The 20008-nt window shown below is 40.9% G+C and overlaps 1 protein-coding gene across 7 annotated transcripts in view; it reads left to right on the top strand.

Annotated features, from left to right (window-relative positions):
* The first annotated feature begins 1365 nt into the window (after nucleotides 1-1365).
* GPBP1 (GC-rich promoter binding protein 1) overlaps nucleotides 1366-20008 on the top strand; it is a 33866-nt gene continuing 15223 nt past the window's right edge. Inside the window, exons 1-4 of one of the 7 annotated variants that reach the window (XM_083816970.1) lie at nucleotides 1366-1517; nucleotides 2176-3221; nucleotides 4036-4103; nucleotides 17879-17998. In XM_083816970.1, the coding sequence (XP_083673096.1) occupies nucleotides 17936-17998 (63 nt within the window). In that variant the 5' untranslated portion in view covers nucleotides 1366-1517; nucleotides 2176-3221; nucleotides 4036-4103; nucleotides 17879-17935. The other 6 variants (XM_083816975.1, XM_083816972.1, XM_083816976.1 and 3 more) reach the window with 6 other exon arrangements.

Genomic DNA, 20008 nt, shown 5'->3' with positions numbered 1-20008 from the left:
AAGTCTTATTAAGCAAATTCTTATGTTTATATGAGTCCCTGAGACCTATGTCAGTTTTATCTCAGTAAATGCAATTAAAATTGAACAGTTTTAACTTTCGACTAAACATTTCTCATGTATAAGTGGTTAGACATTGGAAATCAAGACCTCACAGGTATTCTGAGCAACCAGGTAGGCAGTACAGTCAGAAATGCTACTAGTGTGATGAAATAGGATCTGGAATCCTGATTTATATTTTTATATGAAAAATAGAAAAAAATGTTTGAAAAGCCAAAATATAAATGAATTTATTTGCTTTATTTTATATATTTTCTTTGCTGTAAGTGACCATCAGTTTAGGTGGTAGCTTTTTAAAATTAGTCATCTTCTGTCATGGGTGGGAGTTGCTAAAATATCCGAAATGGGAATAGGGAACAGTGTGATGGCGTGGCCTATTGCCTGCAAAGGAGGTAAAAACGCTGCAAAGAGCAGCCAGCACGTTATGAAATTATACATTTTGCTCCTGGCATAGCTGGTTTCAGGAATCTGGAAAACACGTGTGGATAATGGGGAGCCAAGAGCTTGCAGTGCGACGGCTTCTTCCAGACAAGGTCTGCAAGACTGGGAAGGATTCCTTCCTAAATGTGAGGACTTGGTCATGGCCCGCTCCGCTGTGCTTTCTGGTCCCTGGCCACGCAAGGCAGAACTAGGAGCAAACGCTGTGGTCGCACTGCCCTTGATTCTTTAAATTTAAAGTGTCCCTAGGTGCTAAAGCATTATCGGCCCGAGGACTTTCCTAGGCTGTCACCCCCTTCTGTGACAGCATATTCCCAGGTCCGGGCACAATCTTCCTTCAGAAATCGGATGTTTTACAGCAAAAAAATCACTAAAAACACCACTTGACAGATTTACCAGCCCGCCAGCCTCCCGCCCTTCCCCCTGCTCTTTGTGACCGGTGCCTGTATTCACGCCAGGGTTCCCTTACCAGCGAACAATCAGAACGCGCCCGGCTTTTATCGCCGTAGCTTAACGACCCCCGCAGGCGCAGGACCCGCAGCGCCCGCAGCAGCACCGCGGCGCTGCAGCGACGCCCGGTGCTGGAGGGGGGCGTGGCTTACGGGAGGGGGCGTGGCTTTAGCGGAGGGGGCGTGGCTTAGGGGAGGGGCGTGGCAGGAGGGGGCGTGGCATGACGCAGGGGGCGTGGCATGACGGAGGGGCGTGGCATGACGCAGGGGGCGTGGCATGACGCAGGGGCGTGTCTCTCCGCGTCGCGCGCCGGGGATTCCCCCCGCCGCCCCGCGTGCGGAACCTTCGGGATCGTTCCCGTGACGTCACGGCAGGGGGGCTCCCTCTCGGCGGCGGGGCGGGGCGGGGCGGCGCGGGGCCTTCACCACCCCCCCCCTCACCGGCGGGACGCCCCGCCCCTCCCCTCTCCTCTCACCCCCCCTCCCCTCCCCTCCCGAGCACGCTCTCGCGAGATTTGCCCGCGCGGCGCTGTCGCGGCTCGGAGCGGCGCCATTTTGGGAGCGAGGCGAGCGGTGTGTGTGTGTGTGTGTGTGTGAGGGTGCGCGCGTGTGTGTGAGTGTGTGCGCGTGCACGCGGGTGTGTGTGTGTGTGTGTGTGTGTGTGTGTGTGTGTGTGCGCGCGCCTGTGGTGGCGGCCGGGCCCCCGCGGCCCGGGGGCGGAGGGCAGGGGGGATCCGGAGGAGGAGGAGGATGAGGAGGAGGAGGCGGCGCGGCGGGGCCGGGGCGGCGCCGCTGTGAGGGGGGCGCCCCGCGGGGGGCAGGCCCCGGCCGCGCGGGGGGCAGCGGGAGCCGCCCCCGGGCCCCGCCGCCGCCTCACGGCCTCCGAAGGCGCCGCGGGGGGAGCCGCGGAGTGGGTTTGTTTCGGCTCCGTCACCCCCAGTAAAACCCGGCGGTGCCGGTTCCTGTCCGGGTGGTTTCCGCTCCTGGCAGAGCGGAGGGAGCGCGTGCTGCCCGTGGAAGGGCAGGAGAGCGCTGGCACCGCGGCGCTGCCCCCGCTGAACGAGCCCGCTGCCGGCCCGGGGATGCGAGCGCAGGTCTCGGCGGCCCTCAGCGTCAGGGTTCCCTTGGCTGGCTGCACGCGCGCTCGTTTCCTAACGCTCGGCTTCGCCGCTCTGTCTCACGCCGGTTCGCGTCTCAGAAGCGCTGATGGCTCTGGTTCTTTTTCCCCTAGGCAATCCGGATCACAGAGGGAGCCCGGGATATTTGGAGCCTTTTGGTGGTAGGGAGGAAGAACGGTGGAAGTCGACCTGCCGCAGTTGCTTCCTTTGAGAGCGGAGAAACACCGGACGCTGCTCGGGGATTATTTGTCCAAGTGCTTCCTCCTGCAAAGGTTTCTGAAGCAATCACTAGGCATCTGGGAAAGTGAATTGGAAATTTGAAGTCGTGAGCTTTCTAGAAGTGCACAGCACCTCACCCTCGGATGCTTTTGTCCGCATGGCATGGATACGCAGCTGAATTTGTCAAGTTTGGAATGCTTCGGCTGTCAAATAAAGTGCTTTTAGGTTTTTAGTTACCTTTTTTTTTCCAAGCAACGTTCTGTCTGAGTCACAGGCGTAACTGGTTTCGTGGACTGGCTCCAGGTTAAATGTAGCCTGAGTCACTGTGTAGACATTACTGAAAAGTTTCATGGCATATATTTTTACCCTTATTTTATTTTTTAGGTTTTCTGACTTAGCCTTTTGTCATGTTACATTGAGACATATTTTCTAAATGAAGAGTCTAACAGAAATTTGTTTATCATTTTTTCTTTTATATTTTATTTAATATTTTTGTTGGAAAATGTTGTTGCCAATAAGCAATATGGCGGTATCCAGATAGCTGTTGTTTACAAATGCCTCTGCTACCTGAAGCTAGGAAATGTTCCTCAGCTCAGATGTGAAATTCGGATTTTCAGCTTTACAGTTGGTGGCATAAACAGTGTATTTATTTCACCTGGAGCTGATGATTTCTATAGTGATATGTACATGGAATAGACAAGAGAAGAATCTTTCAGAGAAAAAACAAGCCTTTTAAGTCAGAGACTTGGAAAATTTCGGAAATAGCCTTGCAGAATCTATAAGCAAGAAGGATGGGTAGCTGATTCCTGTGAGGTCAAATCTATGTAAAACAGCTACAAATGTAGTATCAACAAGAATTTGGGATATTATCTCAAGGAAGACAAACTGGAAGAATACAAATCACACAGTGCTAACACCTTGTGCGGTCCTCTTGGATTAGGTAAGTATTGTAGTGTTCATAAGTCAATTTACACCAGAACATTTTGTCAGTAGAATGCTTAAATCAGTAACATCTATTGCCTGGAGGATGTAGTTTTTTTTTTTAGCGTTGAAATGAGCTTGCAGAATCTAACTTTTTTGTTAGATTAAAAACAACCAATTTGTTGTTTTTAATAATAAATGGAATATCTGCAAGGATTTGAAGAATGCATGCAATTCTACAAAGAGCAATTTCTAAGCAGGAGTGTGGTTTTTCTGGGAGACTTAAAAAAAACAACCCTTCCTTCCCCCCCCCCCCCAAAAAAAAAATTGTAGACTGAATCCATACGTAACTTACCCCTTGTATTAATGTTGTAAACTCAACAATGAGCTGTTATGCTTCTTGAACAAGACTGCTGGATGGCTTGTCTTTCCATTTTTGTTAGGCATGTTTGCAGCATGAGGGTACTGAGAGTGTAGCTTTGCTCTTTTGTTTCTTTCCACTGTTCTTTGTCATGTATGGAAGTCAGTTATTTATTACCAAAAGTTAATTTACTGTCTGTGCAAACTGGTGTTCTAATGCATGGATATTTTAAAGTTGCGTTCAGAGTAATTACCTGTTCTATAGTGGGAATGAGACTGGTTTGAAAGTATACTGTAATAATAAATGTGTTAGGGAAGGGTTCAAAACCAAAATATATTGGCTAGCTAACCGATATTACGTGTCATTTTTGGATGTACTGCTGCCCTCTTCCCTTGTAGTAGGTAAATGTTTCTCCATGTAGATAAAGTTTAAATCTGGAAATTAATATACGTTTACAATATTTTCTTTGCAGGTGTGCTTTCAGCTGAATTGCTACTGCCTCGAAGAAAATTAAGATGGACAGAACAACTTAATTCAAGAGTCAGTGGTAATTTTACTAAATACAATCCTCTCCCCTCCCTTGGGTTACTCAAAAAGCTTTAAATAATTAAAGCATTATTGGGTAGACTATAAACAGAGTGTCTGGTAAGGGGGATACATTTACCATAGCCACCACCTTTTCAAAATTTTTTCAAAGCTTCTGCAATACCGAAATGTTAGTAACACGGAGATGATAAGGAAAATTGGCCTCTATAACAGCATTACCAAGATATTTGGGAAGAAGCCTGGTAAAAAGTAATTTTAACCATGGGAAACTGTATCTCAGAATTGCTACAGTGGATTTTTCCCCTGTAACTTTCTATTGAAAGTTACAAATGAAAGACTGTCATCTAAATAGATATTTTTACATGACTTCTCAGGATCACTGAAATAGTTCTACTCTGCGAGTTGTCAGTTATCTAAATGTTGATCTAGCTTCAGTATTTTGCTGTCTGTGAATGGCCTTGCTGTTTTGTTATTTTAACTTCTATTTCAGTTTCGCTGTTAGGAAAACATGGAAACTGTAGATGATAAATAGGAGTCTTTCTGTAATCTCCTGTGGCTGTGGCTTGGGGCTTTTCTGCTTAGTGTGGCTGGGGCTTGAGTGAATGAACTGAACCACATCTAAAGGAACCAGAGCAACACAGAAGAGTTATCTTCATTCTTTTAGTTGGAGTAGTCTGTGTTTTGCTTGAAAACCATTTGGTGAATGGAAAGAATTCATGCATAAGTGGCCGTTTCATTAGATTTTGTCGTGCCCACAATGTAGTAATACAAGTACTTTTTCATAAATAATAGAAAAAGTGATGCCTATGTTATTTTTCAAGCTGTTTACTTTCAGTGATATGAGAAACTTACCTCTTGATGGGGAGATCTCACTGAAATTGAGGAGCTGCATCCCACCAGCTACTCTTGGAATCACATCTTTATCTCTACTCCCTCTTCTGGATGTTTAAAAAAGTTTTCCTTTCAGCTTTATTAAATTATCTCTTTCTTTACATCTTTCTGGCTGCTGGTAGGATTTTTTTTTTCCTTTTTAAAATGTTTGCACTTGGTAAGTGCAGTTGTTTGTCTAATTTGCATGCATATGTATTTGATGTAGATTTGCGTGTGTGCTTTATGGCTATGCCCTTGTATCCTGAGCAGAATTGATAGTTGGGTGAGGCGCACTGAGAATAAAATGCCTAGCGTGTTGGTTCACATCTATACCTTCTTTGGGCTTTTATTTGTATAGTGCTGACAGTCTGGTAAGTGGTTTGCAGACAAGTATGAAGATAAGGTCCTTGCCCCAGAGAGCTTATACGTTAAGCCTTGATGTAAACATAGCTTTTGTACTGGAATAACTGTCAGCAGCATAGCTCTTCCATGGTTACATTGCTTCTGGTGGATCCTAAAATGGGTAATTTGTGTTGAGAAATTGTTGTGAATGGAGTAGGTTGCTCTATGTGGGGAGAAAAAAAAAGCCACTAGTGGAAGCTTTTAAGTGTAAGCAGAGTTGAAACTTGCAGCAACGCTGAAGTGGAATTAAATATGTAAAATAGTATAGAGAAATTGTGCAGATACTTAGCTTTCTTAGTACTTCACAAGGTAATGTACTTTAGGTTCCTTTTTTCCTCCCTTCTACTGAGTTTCTTCTGTTTAAAATGCGTGGATAACGCAGTTTGACAGTAATACTTCATCGAGGACTTCTGGGGAAGTTGCTCAAATTTCTTTTAGTACTAGTAGTAAAATTTATCCTACAAGGAGGACTATATGCAGAACTGATTAAAGACAAACTTGAATGAGACTTGGCACACTTTCTGTTTTGGTTTTGTAACTGTGTTTTCGAGCAGTAGCATTACACACTGACTGAAGACAATGCTGTATGTCCTGCTACCAACTCTTCCCTGATCATTTATTTATTTATTTTTTTTCTTGAGGTAAGCATACTCTGTGAAAGAGCTGAAATATATAGATGTTTTTTTTCTGCTTTATATGCTAGGGATATATTTGAAAACTGCCATCTTTTATAACTGCTTTTTCTTCAGATTGCTCATGAAGACTCCAAAGTGTGAAAACATTCCCAGTGATTTTGTTATAATGTATTCTGAACTGAAGGGCAATGTTACTGCACTGACACTTCAGCTTTTGGACTCTGAACCTTGCAGAGGGCAAGAAGGTCAATGACTGTCTAGAGTTCCACTAAATGGTACTGCAAGTGTAGGATTTCGAGCAGAAAGAACCTTGTAGTTTACCTTCAAATAAGCAGGTATTCTATGCTACAAAATTATTTTTTTGTTTTTAGATTTAGGTTTTGGTACAGTCTGAGAAGGAAAAGCCTTTTTTTTTTTTTTCATTAAAAGTAGGGATCAAGACATTCTAACCTTTCTTATGAACTTGTCTCTTTCTAAAATATCTCCTAAAAGATGTTTTGAATCCTGGTACACTAATACGTTATTCCCGGGAGTGGCCTAAGCCCTGTTACTCGTAAACCATATCTATGTAGAGAAAGAAGACAATACAGAGCAGTAGTTGGGATTTTTAGAACATCTACTAGTTGTTGTCTACTAACATTCTAGGTCCTTGTGCTAAACAAGAGCAGTAAGCACTCTTCACTTGAGTCATTCTCACATAAGGAACTTGGGCCCTAAGTTGACACGAAGATGTGTTTTTCTTGTTTTGTTTGTTTTTGCCAAGTCACTGTAATGTTAGGTCTTCGGGGGCTGTATTTTTTCTAGAGAATGTGTTAGCTTAGATGATGAAAAAAATGGACCGATACAGTTTGACACCATACAATTTTAATACCTTGGTGTGTCTTAAGAGTTCTGGAGGTGTTTAAGTCTGACAGAGGATTTCATCCTATTCCCAGCACAGAAAACCTTGCTTACTCTGTTTTGTCTGTGTCTGTACATCTGTGTGGAGAGAAAATGAGGGAAAATAATCTTTTGTTCAAATAGTTATGCTTTTGCAGCAATTTGTGATCAGTAGAAATATTTCAATTTTCAAAAACTGTAAAGCTTTTATTATAGTTTGAATATTCTTTTATTAATGTACAGATTTTGGGTAGCAAAATAAGTTGAAATTAGCTTGTTTCTCATTGTTCATACTAAATAAATGACAGTGTAAGAAACTTCTCTGATAAGCTGCCTCTGAAAAGGGAATAAAAATTGAGATATATAGGGTTTAAGCAAAAGTACTGTTTAAAGCTTCCACGTGTCTTTAAATTAGCACTATTTTGACTGGGGATAACAGGGAAGGATATGTTATCACCGGAAACTTTCTGTTTAAAAGAAAATGTGGTTTTGTAGCAGAAGAAGTTTTGACTTACTTGTCTGCTTAATTAAGAAAAATCCTGAATAATTCAGTTTACGAAGAACAGAGGCTGTGTAAGTCAGGTGGTTAGGACTGTGTAGTTACATGGTTAGGATATGTAGTATCCTTGCCTGATTGAGAGAACAATTGTGTAGTTGTTCTATGGCTAATGTATCAGGCACATGAAATGTTTGAAGCTGGCCCGAGATGGGAGAACTGTAGGGTCAATTTATTCTGTAGTTTGGTTATTTCAGAGTTGCTCTGCCTTGTCTTCTGCTTCTCCAGAAAGCTCTTTGACCTTGGCTTTCTCTTTTTGTTGTCATGAAATGCAGTAAGTTGATGCTTGACATCTCTGATAGTATGAACATTGTTTTAATTCTGCCATAGAAAATAGTGTGCTTCCCTCTTCCTTCTTCCTGCCGATGATCAGTCTCTTCTAAGATATCATGTAGACTTTCTTATTGGTCCCCTATGAAACTCATATACACTTGGTTTTGCCTTCTTGACGTAGTAAGAAGGATTTGATATACTTGCTGTAGGTTATTACCAAGGAAGCAAAACAGCAGCAGTAGCGACAAACTTGAGGCAGTGAATAATATATAACTATTTTTTTACATTGTCATAATAACACTATAGTACACTTTAATGCTGGTGGCTTACAACCTTCTTTTACCCCATTTATAAATATATTATAATTACTGTGACAAGATGAGGGTGGATTATCAAAGAAGTTTATAGCAGAGGGGTGGAGTTAATGTTCCCACACATGGTTTGTGGTGTGCTGTACTTAAGGTAATAATAATCTGTGAGGCAGTACGTAAAAGATCGCAGGGTATGTGCTACTTAGATACGTGTACATGTTAATTTTAATTTTTTCTGAAAACTATATATGTGTATATACATGCACACACTTTTAACTTTTATTCTGTTTGTGGATTTCTCTATGCAAATCAGCAGACAAATTCTAAAGTGGTCTTCAGGGAGCATCAGAAAACTTAAACTTGTTTCTTCCTTTATAATCTAACTTTGGTAATTCATGGCTGAATTTTTTGTTGTTGTTGTTACTGACTTTATTATTCCACTCACAAGCTTCAAGCATTTTTACCTATTTGAGTTTATAATTTCATTTTGTTATAATCTTCTAGCAATCTCTGCAATACGCTGTGTCACAGAAACTGTTTTATGTAAAGTAATTTAGGCTATCCTTGGAGCATGAGAAGTAGAGAAGCTGAGAATGCCTAACTTTTCTCCTTGTATCTAGTTTCTGGTGAGATGGTTTCATCTGTCAGCTTTTTTCCTAATTTTTAGCATTAATGTAAAAATTTGTTTTCCTATAAAATTTTAGATGACTTTATTTAAGTAGGCTGTATTTAATACGATAAATCCTTGATGGTTAACAGCGTACAATCTTTCAGTAAATCAGATTTTTAGATTCTGGGGTTTGAGCTATTTTGCTATCGTTCTGAACAGCTTTTTTCTTACTGTAGTGATGCCACTGGTTTTATCTGTCTCTTCCTGCTAGGACATGATGAAAAAGCAAAGCTGTTTTTATTCATTCTGGTAGTTGAGACAACTAGTGTTGCTGTGGGCTCAAATGTTTCGTATGCTGACTGGAGATACCTCCCTCCAGCTGGACCTCTTCAGCACTAGTGGGACTGTCTTTCCTCTGCCTACTGAGTACTGGTTAGACAAGTTAAACAACAAGCTCTTACGGGGCATGGGTGGGGACAGTCTCTGATCTCATGTCCTTGTCATCTTTAAGTTCTGCTGTGCTTTTTTCTCCGCCCTCAGTGGAGGAGGATTGGGTTAGGAAACACTTTAACAAGATTCACTGAAGTGCTTGGGGCCTGACCAGGTGCACCCACAAGTGCTGAGGGAGCAAGGCCCTTCAGTGGTCATCTCTGAAAAGTCATGGTGATTGTGAGAGGTTCTAGAAGAGATGGAACGTTAATTCCTCTCATCAGAAAGAGGATCCAGGGAGCCAGTACTATTTAACACCATTAATGATGTGGGTGATGAGGCAGAGTTTATTCTCAGCAAATTTGCAGATGATATAAAGCTGGGAGGAGTGGCTGTTACACTAGCTGTTTGGACAAGCTGGAGAATTGGAGAGAGAGAGGATCCTTGTGAAGTTCAGCAAAGGGAAAATGCAAAGTTCTGCATGTGGGGAGGAGTAACCATGCATGCTGATACATGCTGGGGATTTGATAAGCAGTTTTATAGAGAAGGATGTGGGGACACTGGTGGGCAGCAAGCTGATTATTAGCCATCAGTGGGTCCTTGCAACAGCAAAGGCCAACAGCGTGCAGGGCTGTTTTAGGAGGAGCACTGGCAGCAAGTCAAGGGAGGTGATCGTTTCCCTCGACACTGCACTCTCTGGTGAGGCCACACGTGGAGCACTGTGTCCAGTTTTCGGCTCCCTGGTACAAGAAGGACATGCACTTACTGGAGGGAATCTGGCAAAGTGCCACAAGGATGATGAAGGGACTGCAGCGTCTTTCATATGGGGAGATGCTGACAGAGCTGGGACAGTTCGGCCTGTAGGAGAGAGGCTCGGGGGGATCTTATCCATGTGCGTAACAACTGATGGGAGTGAATGAAGAAAGGGGAGCCAGGTTTATCTCCACTGTGCCATGACAGAAAGAGAAGCAAAAAGGACAAGTAAAACACATGAATTCAGTCTGAACAGAAGAAAAAACTTTGAGGATGGTCAGACACTGGAACAAGTTGTACAGAGAGGTGGTGTAGACCCAGTCTATGGATGTATTCAAAACCTAACTGGATGTGGTTCTGTTTTTGAAGACGTGTGTAAACTGAAGTTGCAGGATAAAACATTTTGATATTCTAAGGAAGTACAACTCGATCATTCTTTCAGAACTCTGAATGATGTTTTATCTTTTCCAGAAGATACTTCCTAGATTCACAACTAGTAAGCCATCAAACTCTTGTTCTTCCATGTAAAATTTGTGAGGATGCCAACAAGGAGGAGGACTTTATCTTTGTTAATGCTATTGGAAAGACTGGAGGCTGCTGAGACAGGCGTTAAGACAGCATACTGTCAAAAGGTTGTTACATGATAGCAATGTTTCATTACAGGACAATGCTTGAAATTCGTAACTGTGTCTGATAAACCAAAGAGTTGCTTTTCATTGCTAGAACACCTCTAGTGCGTAAGGGGTGTGGACCTTGGAAAACAAAAGGTAGCATTACATGTTTTAAAGCTTTGTTCCAGTGAGTCACAAAACTGTTACAGTTTAATGCATTTAAAATGAGATACTATGTAGTTTGTCTTGCTCTCTTATGAGAAACTTAAACCATTGAAAAAAATGAAAATAGCTTCAAAACCTAGTAGCAGTGAAGTGAGTAGATACTATGTTACTTTCTACTGTCTTTTCAGGATTTTGTAGTTTAAAAATCGTGCTTATTTTTTCTGTTTTGGCCTGTTCAACAAAAGATAGAAACATGGTATCTTTGTAAGTTGAAGCAGTCGAAGAATGCTTCAATTACAGCTGCTTCCCCTGCTATTTGCGCCTGCAGTGTCCCAGAGGATCATTTCTCCCCGACTCCTCACCCCTCACTGTTTGCAGGCTCCCACGTCCCCATACGTAGCCAGTACTGATTGCCTGAGAGGAGTTTTCATGGGAGTCACTTTTCCAATGCCTGAGCTGTATTACACACTTCAGAGATGCCATTTGGCTGTTTGGGATGTGTTATAAGTAGACAAACAGGGAGGAAATATTTCTGTTGCTACAAAGAGCTGATGAATGGAAGTGAAGCTTGAAGAAACTCTGGATAAAAGATCATCTTCAGAGTGGGAGTGATCACTTTAATTTTTATCTAACTATAACCATTAATTTTCTCCAGACTTCAGTTTCCTTTGTTTTCCTGATATTTTTAATGCCAGATTGGAGGTGATTGTAAAGAAAATAACTCTCTCTCAACTGTATTAGCAGGTGCAGTGCTATACGTTTTTGTATGGGTTTCTAATACATGGAGGAAGTCAGACTAGATTGTAAATTGTGGAATCAAATACTAGAGTATTTGTTTTGGAGACTTGTCTTTTAATTTAAAGTTTTTTTACTTTTAATTGTTTCTAGCCTTTACTAGGTCTGATTGCATGCCTTACCCTTTTGTTCCATGGCTTTTGTTAGCAAAACTGCTTCCTGGTTTATCTCTGCAGCCAAGTCATCTGTAAATTCACCTGATTGTGCCTGTAGTGACTCTACAGTTACTTTGTAATGAGTCAGCTGTGTGTCTGCACTGTACACCCATTTTTGACGTGCTGTGCAGAGATGGGAGCTGGGCTAACAGATGCTTGCCAGGGCTGAGCACCATGCTTAGCCTATAGCATTCTTATGCTTCACAGTTAGAAGCAACTGCCACATATTGCCAGTCTGCCTGCCCGTTTAGTGAAATCCTTCGGGAGTGAAGGAGGGCAAAATCTCTAACCAACGTAGTTCTCATGGCAGGAGTCTCTAATTTAGGACAAATGGTTTGAGAATGAGTGAGCATCCTATGTTTTTTTTTCCACTTCCTGGTAAGCCCAGGGGGGTGGGGGAGAGATATGTATTTTTTTTTTTTTGACTGCAAGAAACTATGCAAATTTTATTAGAATATGAGAGTCGATATTAAACCTGAGATGTATTCCATAGCACTGTTTTGGGTAGTTTGTTCATGCGGATCTCCTTGGTCTATTTTCGTCTAATCACAGAATATCCTGAGTTGGAAAGGACCCACATGGATCATGAGTCCAACTCATGACCCGCACAGGACCACCCAAAAATCAGACCAGATGTCTGAGAGCGTTGTTCAAACACTTCTTGAACTCCAGCAGCTCAGGACTGTGACCGCTGCCCTGGGGAGCGTGTCCCAGTGCCCAGCCACCCTCTGGGTGCAGAACCTTTCCCTAAACCCCAGGCTGAATCTCCCCTGTCCCAGCTCCATGCCATTCCCTTGGGTCCCGTCACTGTCCCCAGGGAGACCTTTTGTGTCCCTATTTTATGTGCTGACTGCTTGGAGGTTTTTAGCTAACAAGCATTGCGGACAAAAGTTAAAAGTTAGATGTTTTGGCTATGGCATAGTTTTTCCCATTAACAACAAATTAAAGGTTGTATATAATGTGAAAATTGTAATATAGAATGAAACTTAAGAATTTTGTATATTAATCTGAAAGTTCACGGATACAGGCTGTCTTTTCCTTTTGTACTATGATGAATTCTATTTTATCGCAGGAAAAAAAAGCAGATTCTTTTCATACATTGGTCCCACTGTGGTTTTCACATTTAGAAAGACTGTTTTCTAAACACCGTTGATTCAAAGTAGAATTTTCAGAGGGGAAAGAGGAAAAATCTTTCTGGGGGATCTGTAGTCTCATGTGGTTACCACCTGAGGAGGAAAAAACTGGCTTAATTATTACAGTGTTATATTTGTGTACACACATTGTGTAATTAAACAGTTTAACATACACCAGTTTCTGACTTCTAAGCATAATGGGAACTGGCAGGTTCAAATATTTGTTTAAAGTCTTAAAGATGTTCCAGAATCTTGTTCTTCTGACCTTCAGAACTCTTTTTCCACCCTAAATCTATCATGACTGGTATCTTCTTGTATTCTCATGGTGTTTGGGATTAAAACGCCTTTTTTTTTTCTCAGTGGAATTTACTCCTCAGATGTTTATGACCAGGGTTATGACCAGTTTTAGGTCCTCATTTTGTGAGGCAAAGCAAGTCAAGAAGTTTTCTTAGAGACTTGTCCATGAATACTGAAGTCATTTGTACTCCGTAAAGTTTTGAATTTCTGTGATGGTATTCCAAATGTGGTCTTGCATTTTGTTCTGTGATGATTTAAAAAAGAAAAAAATGATAGTGTAGAGAAGGCTGACTATACTGTTTAAGGCTTGATTCTTCCATTTAATGCAGTAAGCAGAAACTAATCTAATGATATCTCTTTTAGTTCCATCTTTTGATTTTTTTTTCCTAGTACAGAATTTTGGGAGTTGACTTGATGATTTTCTTAGTCTTTTCACAGAAGTCTTGACTTCTGGTTCGTGCAGCTGCTTTAAGCTTCCCTTTTCTCAATCTGCAACTTCTTTTTCTAAAAAACTTTCTTTTTCTAGAGGCAATATACGAAGCTTTCCCAGATACTCTTGAGATAGGACAAATCAGTTTGTATAAAAAATGAGTTTTTCCAGCTCCTTTAAAATTGGAGTAAAATAGGTTGTCACAAAGGACCCTATCAACTCAACTGTAAAAAACCAAACCAAAAACAAACAACAACAACAACAAGCCCCCTACAGCTTTTTTGAGTATTTGTTGATTGTACTTGATGCAGTCTTCTCATTTCATCTGCTAACGTGGATCAAAGTGGGTGACTGTGTTAGCTTTATGACAAATCTCTTCACTGTATTCACTGTACCTTCTTTGGAACTAGCTGCTCATTATTGCTTTGAATTCACTGCCTTATCTTTGGTGATCTGACTTCAAAAAAAAAAAAACAGCAATAGAATTAAATTTGATGTAATTAAATACTGGAATAATTGTTGCATGTTACCTAAAACAGACTTTTCCCAGATGGATCCACAAGAAGCAAAATAGAAGAACTTTTTTTTTCTGCAATCTGTTCTGCTGTCCACATACACAGCAAAACAAATCTTGCAAAGACTTGCATCTAAATTTATGGGCTGACAAAGGAAGGCTTTTTTTCTGAAGTCACTATGCACTACTTGAATCAGACATCAAAAGTGTTGCTGACATGAGTCTGAATATTGTGAGCAGTCTGATTAAAGAAACTTACATGCATTTGAATAGTAAGAGTATGAGGATAGCAGTACGTCAGTGTCTTTTTCTAGCCTTTTTAGAACTGCGCAGCTCTGTATCAATGATAGACAACACAAGCAAAGTTAGCATTTATGATACTTCTATTAATGGCAGGTATGTTTTGAGTTTGTGCTATGACAGAACGATGAATTCATCATTGTGATAAATTTTGGGCCTAATCATCTGTTACCAAGAGAGCTTCTGAAGGCATTGGAATCGCTGCGTTTAGATCCATGGAGCTTACCTCAATACACTTACTTCTGATAGCTGTCTTAATGTTGAGTACAAAGCTGTTTTATCAGTGTTAATGAACAGGGGTTGATCTGTTGTGTCGTGTGTACGTGATAAGAGAAGTCTTGCTAGCAGACAAATGAGTTCTTCATGGTCTGTCGGTGTAATTAAAGCAGGTTCTAGTTAATGCTTGTATGAGTGCCTACTGTTTATTTTCATTCTTTTCAGATTCTTAATGTGAATTTTCGGTTGAAACTGGGACAGTCATGTATTTCTGAAAGGCAGATTTATTATTTTAAAATGAGTTGATTATACGTGCTACCTATTTGCCTTAGAGGCTGTTCAGTCTCTGCAGAGGCAGATCTTGTTGGATGTTAAGCTGGATGGATATATCAAGTGACTTTCTAAATAGATGTCTTCAGTATTTTTATTAATATTTGCAATAATGAAATAAAGTATATGGCTATTAAATTTGAAGGTAGTACAAACTGAATAGAGGCTCCAATTGCTTTGGAAGATACAGAACGGAGAAATGGCTCTGAACACTGGATAGCTTAAGAAGTAATGGGCTTGAATAGAAGGGGAAAAAAACACCTTAGGACAAATCTTGTAGAAAATATGACCTTTCAAAAATAATCCAAGAGCAGCTCAATACTGGGATGTGTTGCAGAAGAAAGTAGTAGTCTTGGTTGTTGGTGCAACTTGATTTGAAAGCAATCAAAAATCAAACTCATGTTCAACAATCAAACAGAGCATAAATGGTTTAAGTGTACCAGTCCTGCCTGCCAACAGAGTAGTCTTCCGTTCTCCCTTTGTGATCTGTTTTCAGTTTAACAAAAGTATATTCCTGAGAATGAAGAGTACTGTAGAACTGTTGCGTATTTGCCAGATCATCAAAACAGAGCTCATGCTTGTAATGATTTTTTTTTTTTTTTGGTATTAAAATACATTCTAGGACAAGTTTGTTGGCAACATTAGAAAGGTAGCAACTGTTAGAATTTGATGAAGTGTGGTTAAACATGGGGATTGACAGCTTGAAGCTGGGTGGGCTGTGCACTCCACAATGTAGCTTAAAAGAAAATATATTAATATCTATCCTTTCCTGATCTGCTGTTTGTTTGCCAATTTAGTTATGGATAGGGTATTTGTGCCTATTGGAAAATTGTGACTAAACTTGTTTCTCTATAATTTTGCTGTACTATGGGAGAAAGGGATTGGCTCATCTGACTTAGTGGCACTAACGAAAACCTATTTAGAGCTTTAACTGAACATTGGTAAGATTTGAATCTGCTTCCAGAACAATTTTTTGTGGGAAGAAACTGCTTTGCCCACAGTTTTCCAATACTACCATTGTGGTTTAAAAATATTTTCTAGTCCTGGGGTAGTTGGTGAACACCAAGTCTCAACTCAGCCCGTGTGATTGAGCAAAAGATAAAAGCTGGGAATGCTAGTGAATTAAAGCACAAACTCTCTTCATGGCAGTTGGGTAAATAGTAATGTTTATCTTATCCTCGACTAGTTTTCTAAAAACAGTAAAAATAATTTATTAAGAAATCACATTGTTAGTGCCCTTGTCCCATTCCTAATGTCTGGTTCACCAATAACTTGGTAATACTTCATGGATCCTTTCATATGTTCTTATGTGGTTTGTACTGAATCTGTCTGGTTTTTAGACTGTAAGTGCTTTGGTCTGAAGATTATTTTGTTGTTGTGTTGATCTTCCAGTACTGACACCTCTTTGCTCCTTTCTAAAGATTTCATGATTCTCCATCCTGGAGTGGGGAACTGTATCCGAGGGAAGGAGGGGAATCTTTTTTTTTTTTTTCCTTCTTAGTCAGTTCACATTTAACTTGCTGTTACTTAATTTAGCATCTCTTGCTGGCTTATATGGTAAAACTTACATCCTTTTCCCTTTCTCTATCAATACTGAACATGATTAATCAGCAAAAGTTCCTAACAGGAACTTGGTTCCTGTTTAAGAAAAAAAAAAAGAGAAGCTATTTTGATTATGGTTCTGTGACTCTAGAACTTCCTTTGTTATATTCCAGGCTGTCATAATTGGATTCTTTAGATTTTTTTTTTCTGGAATTTCTGTTGAGGTTAATTTAGAAAAGCATGTTAGATGATGTCAGCACACTAACTTACAACAAGTTATTTGGGTGACATGTACTTCTAAACTTGTCTTTATTGAATTCCAGCTGATTAGGTGCATCTTACCTCATAATTTAACTCTGGTATCATAGGTACCTACAAAACCTTTTGTGTGAACTCCTAGCATAAAAAAGAAGCAGCAACTCAATTAAGCAGTGCAGATTAACACTTAGAAATCTGCTAAGCTTCTTTTTAGTTTTTGGAATGTTCTCTTCTTTCACTGGAAGTTTGCGATAGCCCAATTCAGGCCAGAATGCGACAATAATTATTAGTTATGAAGTTCAGATTCCACAGCTCTTACTAAAACTTACTCAAATTATAGCATTTTTAGATTAAAGAGACCCACATCTGTGCATACTGACTAACAAATCTGCACTCTCTTGTTCAGAGACGTGGAATACTTGTTTTTGCTTCCCTATGACATGCACTTGGATGTTTATTTTTTTTGCCAGCTGAATTTCTAATAATGCATATTATCACGCTTAAAATATATTTGAATCACTGACAGTTTTGCAGTATCTAGCTGCAGAGCATGATTCACATAACCTTATAGTCCATGCAGTGTTTCATCCATTTCTTTCCTTTTAGTGCTATAGTTCAGCTTTAAGTAATATAGTTTGTATTATCTTGCATTCTCTTGCTTCCTGAGAGATGTTTGCCTGCCTGTGAGGAGAACAAGGGGCAGAAAAAGTACTCTTGGGCTTTGCCTTAAGCCATTACCTTCTCTTGCCCATTTTCAAACTAGAAAATTTTACTGGATTTTGGCAGTATTCTGGATACTTAGGCTCTGTTTACATTCAATCTGGAGAAAATTAAGGATTCTTGCTGGCTCTAACTATCTAGTCTTTTCATGAGGAACCCTAATATGGCCTCTGAGGTTAACTTTGATGGGCTAATTTGAAAAATCAGCTTCTAGGAAGCTGATGAAATGGTTCCTGCAGTCCATTCTGGACAGTAACAGAAAATATTTCAACGCAATAATTTTGACGTTTCTGATCAGACCTTACACAAGATGCTTCATCCCATCTGTAAAAGGAAACGGAGGAATGAATGTTACAGTTTTATTTCCATGATCCTTGGGAAATACTTGATTAGTGTGACACTTCTGTAATAAAAGAACAAATGTGATGCCATGATGAGATAAGGCTAGTTAGATTTCAAACCATATCTGTTTGAGAAGGCAGTACCAGAAAACAGAAGGGAAGTAATGATGAAAACACCACAAGTGTAATATTTTTGTAAGTTAAACATCTGAAAAGTACTCATTTCTCATTTTTCCAATTGCAGGGACTTGCCATGAGGTGCTGAAGCCTTGTTTCATTGATTCGGAGAGACTGGACCTAAATGGCGCAGCATGACTTTGCTCCAGCCTGGCTTAATTTTCCTACTCCGCCATCGTCAACAAAGGTACGTTCTTTGCTGTTCTTCTGATCAGTCAGTTTCACTATTAGAGAAGTCTAAATGTCATAACCTTAATTACAGTAAAAATACATATATGTTTTTGAATGTGAGAAGGGTGATAATAAGATACCTACCAAGTCTCGGTCATGATGTAAATAGTTGAACCTTGATTCTCAAGCTCCTATCTTCAGCAGGGGTTTCTGCTTTAACAGCTGAGTTGAAGGAAGGAAGCACCTGGACACACTGTCAGAACTGTTGTTGGATTAAAACTTCCTCCATAGGTAGTTTAAAATAAGAAACTGAGACTGAGGTGTGTGCTTGATGGTGTTCTTGCTTCTGATTTTGCTTTGTGTCTTACACGTTTTAGAGAATGCTTTTTCGTACTGCATCATCCAAGTGATTAAAAAAAAGTGCTTTTGAAATAGGCTTTCTGAAATGTCTCCTTGGTTGGTGGTGGTAATGTGTGGTGCTTTCAAATAGTTGTGCATCCTCACTGCGGTTGTTCAATCGAGACTGCGATTACTCAGTTTATGAAATGGAATAGTTTGCTTAAGAACAAGAAATAGCACAGAATCATAGAATCATTAGGGTTGGAAAAGACCTTCAAGATCATCTGGTCCAACCATCCCCCTACCACCAATGTCACCCACTAAACCACGTCCCTAAGCATCGTGTCCAAACTTCTCTTAAACACGCCCAGGGACAGTTACTCTAGTGCCTCCCTGGGCAACCCGTTCCAATGCCTGACTGCTCTTTCTGAGAAGAAATGTCTCCTAATTTCCATCCTAAACCTTTCCCCTGGTTCAACTTGAGGCCATTCCCTCTAGTCCTATCACTAGTTATCTGCAAGAAGAGGCTGACCCCCAGCTCCCCACACCTTCCTTTCAGGTAGCTGTAGAGAGCAGTAAGGTCTCCCCTGAGCCTCCTCTTCTCCAGACTAAACAACCCCAGTTCCCTCAGCCGCTCCCCACAGGACTTGTGTTCCAGGCCCTTCACCAGCTTCGTAGCCCTGCTCTGGACACGTTCCAGGGCCTCAATGTCCTTCCTGTAGTGAGGGGCCCAAAGCTGAACATGGTACACGAGGGGCGGCCTCACCAGAGGTGAGTACAGGGGGACGATCACCTCCCTGGTCCTGCTGGCTACACTATTCCTGATACAAGCCAGGATGCCATTGGCCTTCTTGGCCACCTGGGCACACTGCCGGCTCATGTTCAGGTGACCATCTATCAGCACCCCCAGTTCCTTTTCCGCTGCACAGCTTTCCAGCCACTCTGCCCCAAGCCTGTAGCGCTGCATGGGGTTGTTGTGGCCAAAGTGCAGGACCCAGCAGTTATCCATGTTGAACCTCATCCCACTGGCCTCTGCCCATCGACCCATCCTGTCCAGGTCCCTCTGCAGGGCCTTCCTACCCTCCGGCAGATCGACATTTCCCCTCAACTTGGTGTCATCTGCAGACTTAATGAAGGTGCACTCAATTCCCTCATCCATATCATCAATAAAGATATTAAAGAGGATGAGCCCCAACACTGACCCCTGGGGAATACCACTGGTGACAGTTGAACCCATTGTGATTTCTAGGGTTTCTTGAATATGACTATCTTATAAAATGTTTCTTTTTCTGTCATATCCTCCTATTCTTTCTTAGTGTATGTGAATGTAGAAGTAGAGGCAGCACTGGATATTTCAAATTCATATCATCTGTTTAATTTCCCAATTTATCTGTTTACCTTCTTTGTTCTCATATTCTTGAATGCAATGTCCTTATCAACAACTATGAGAGTGACGTTGCTTGCATGTACTTAAACTTCTTGCTGTCTTTCATGTCCATGGAGAATATTTAGCCTTTATAAAATTTGGAAATAGGCTTGTGTGATTGTTCAATGCACAGTCAGCAGTCAGTATGAGTAGCCTACGTTGTTTTACTTTTGTATCTACACACAGATGCACGCATGCATTTTTTTATTGAGGTCATTCAACGTCCTGATTCATCTTATGACCTTTTTATCTTCCTTTTAT

This window comes from Anser anser (genome assembly GCF_964211835.1).
Source record: "Anser anser genome assembly, chromosome: Z".
Taxonomy (NCBI): Eukaryota; Metazoa; Chordata; class Aves; order Anseriformes; family Anatidae; genus Anser; species Anser anser.
The sequence above is the reverse complement of the archived record's forward strand: the minus strand, read 5'-3'. Positions and strand labels throughout refer to the sequence as shown.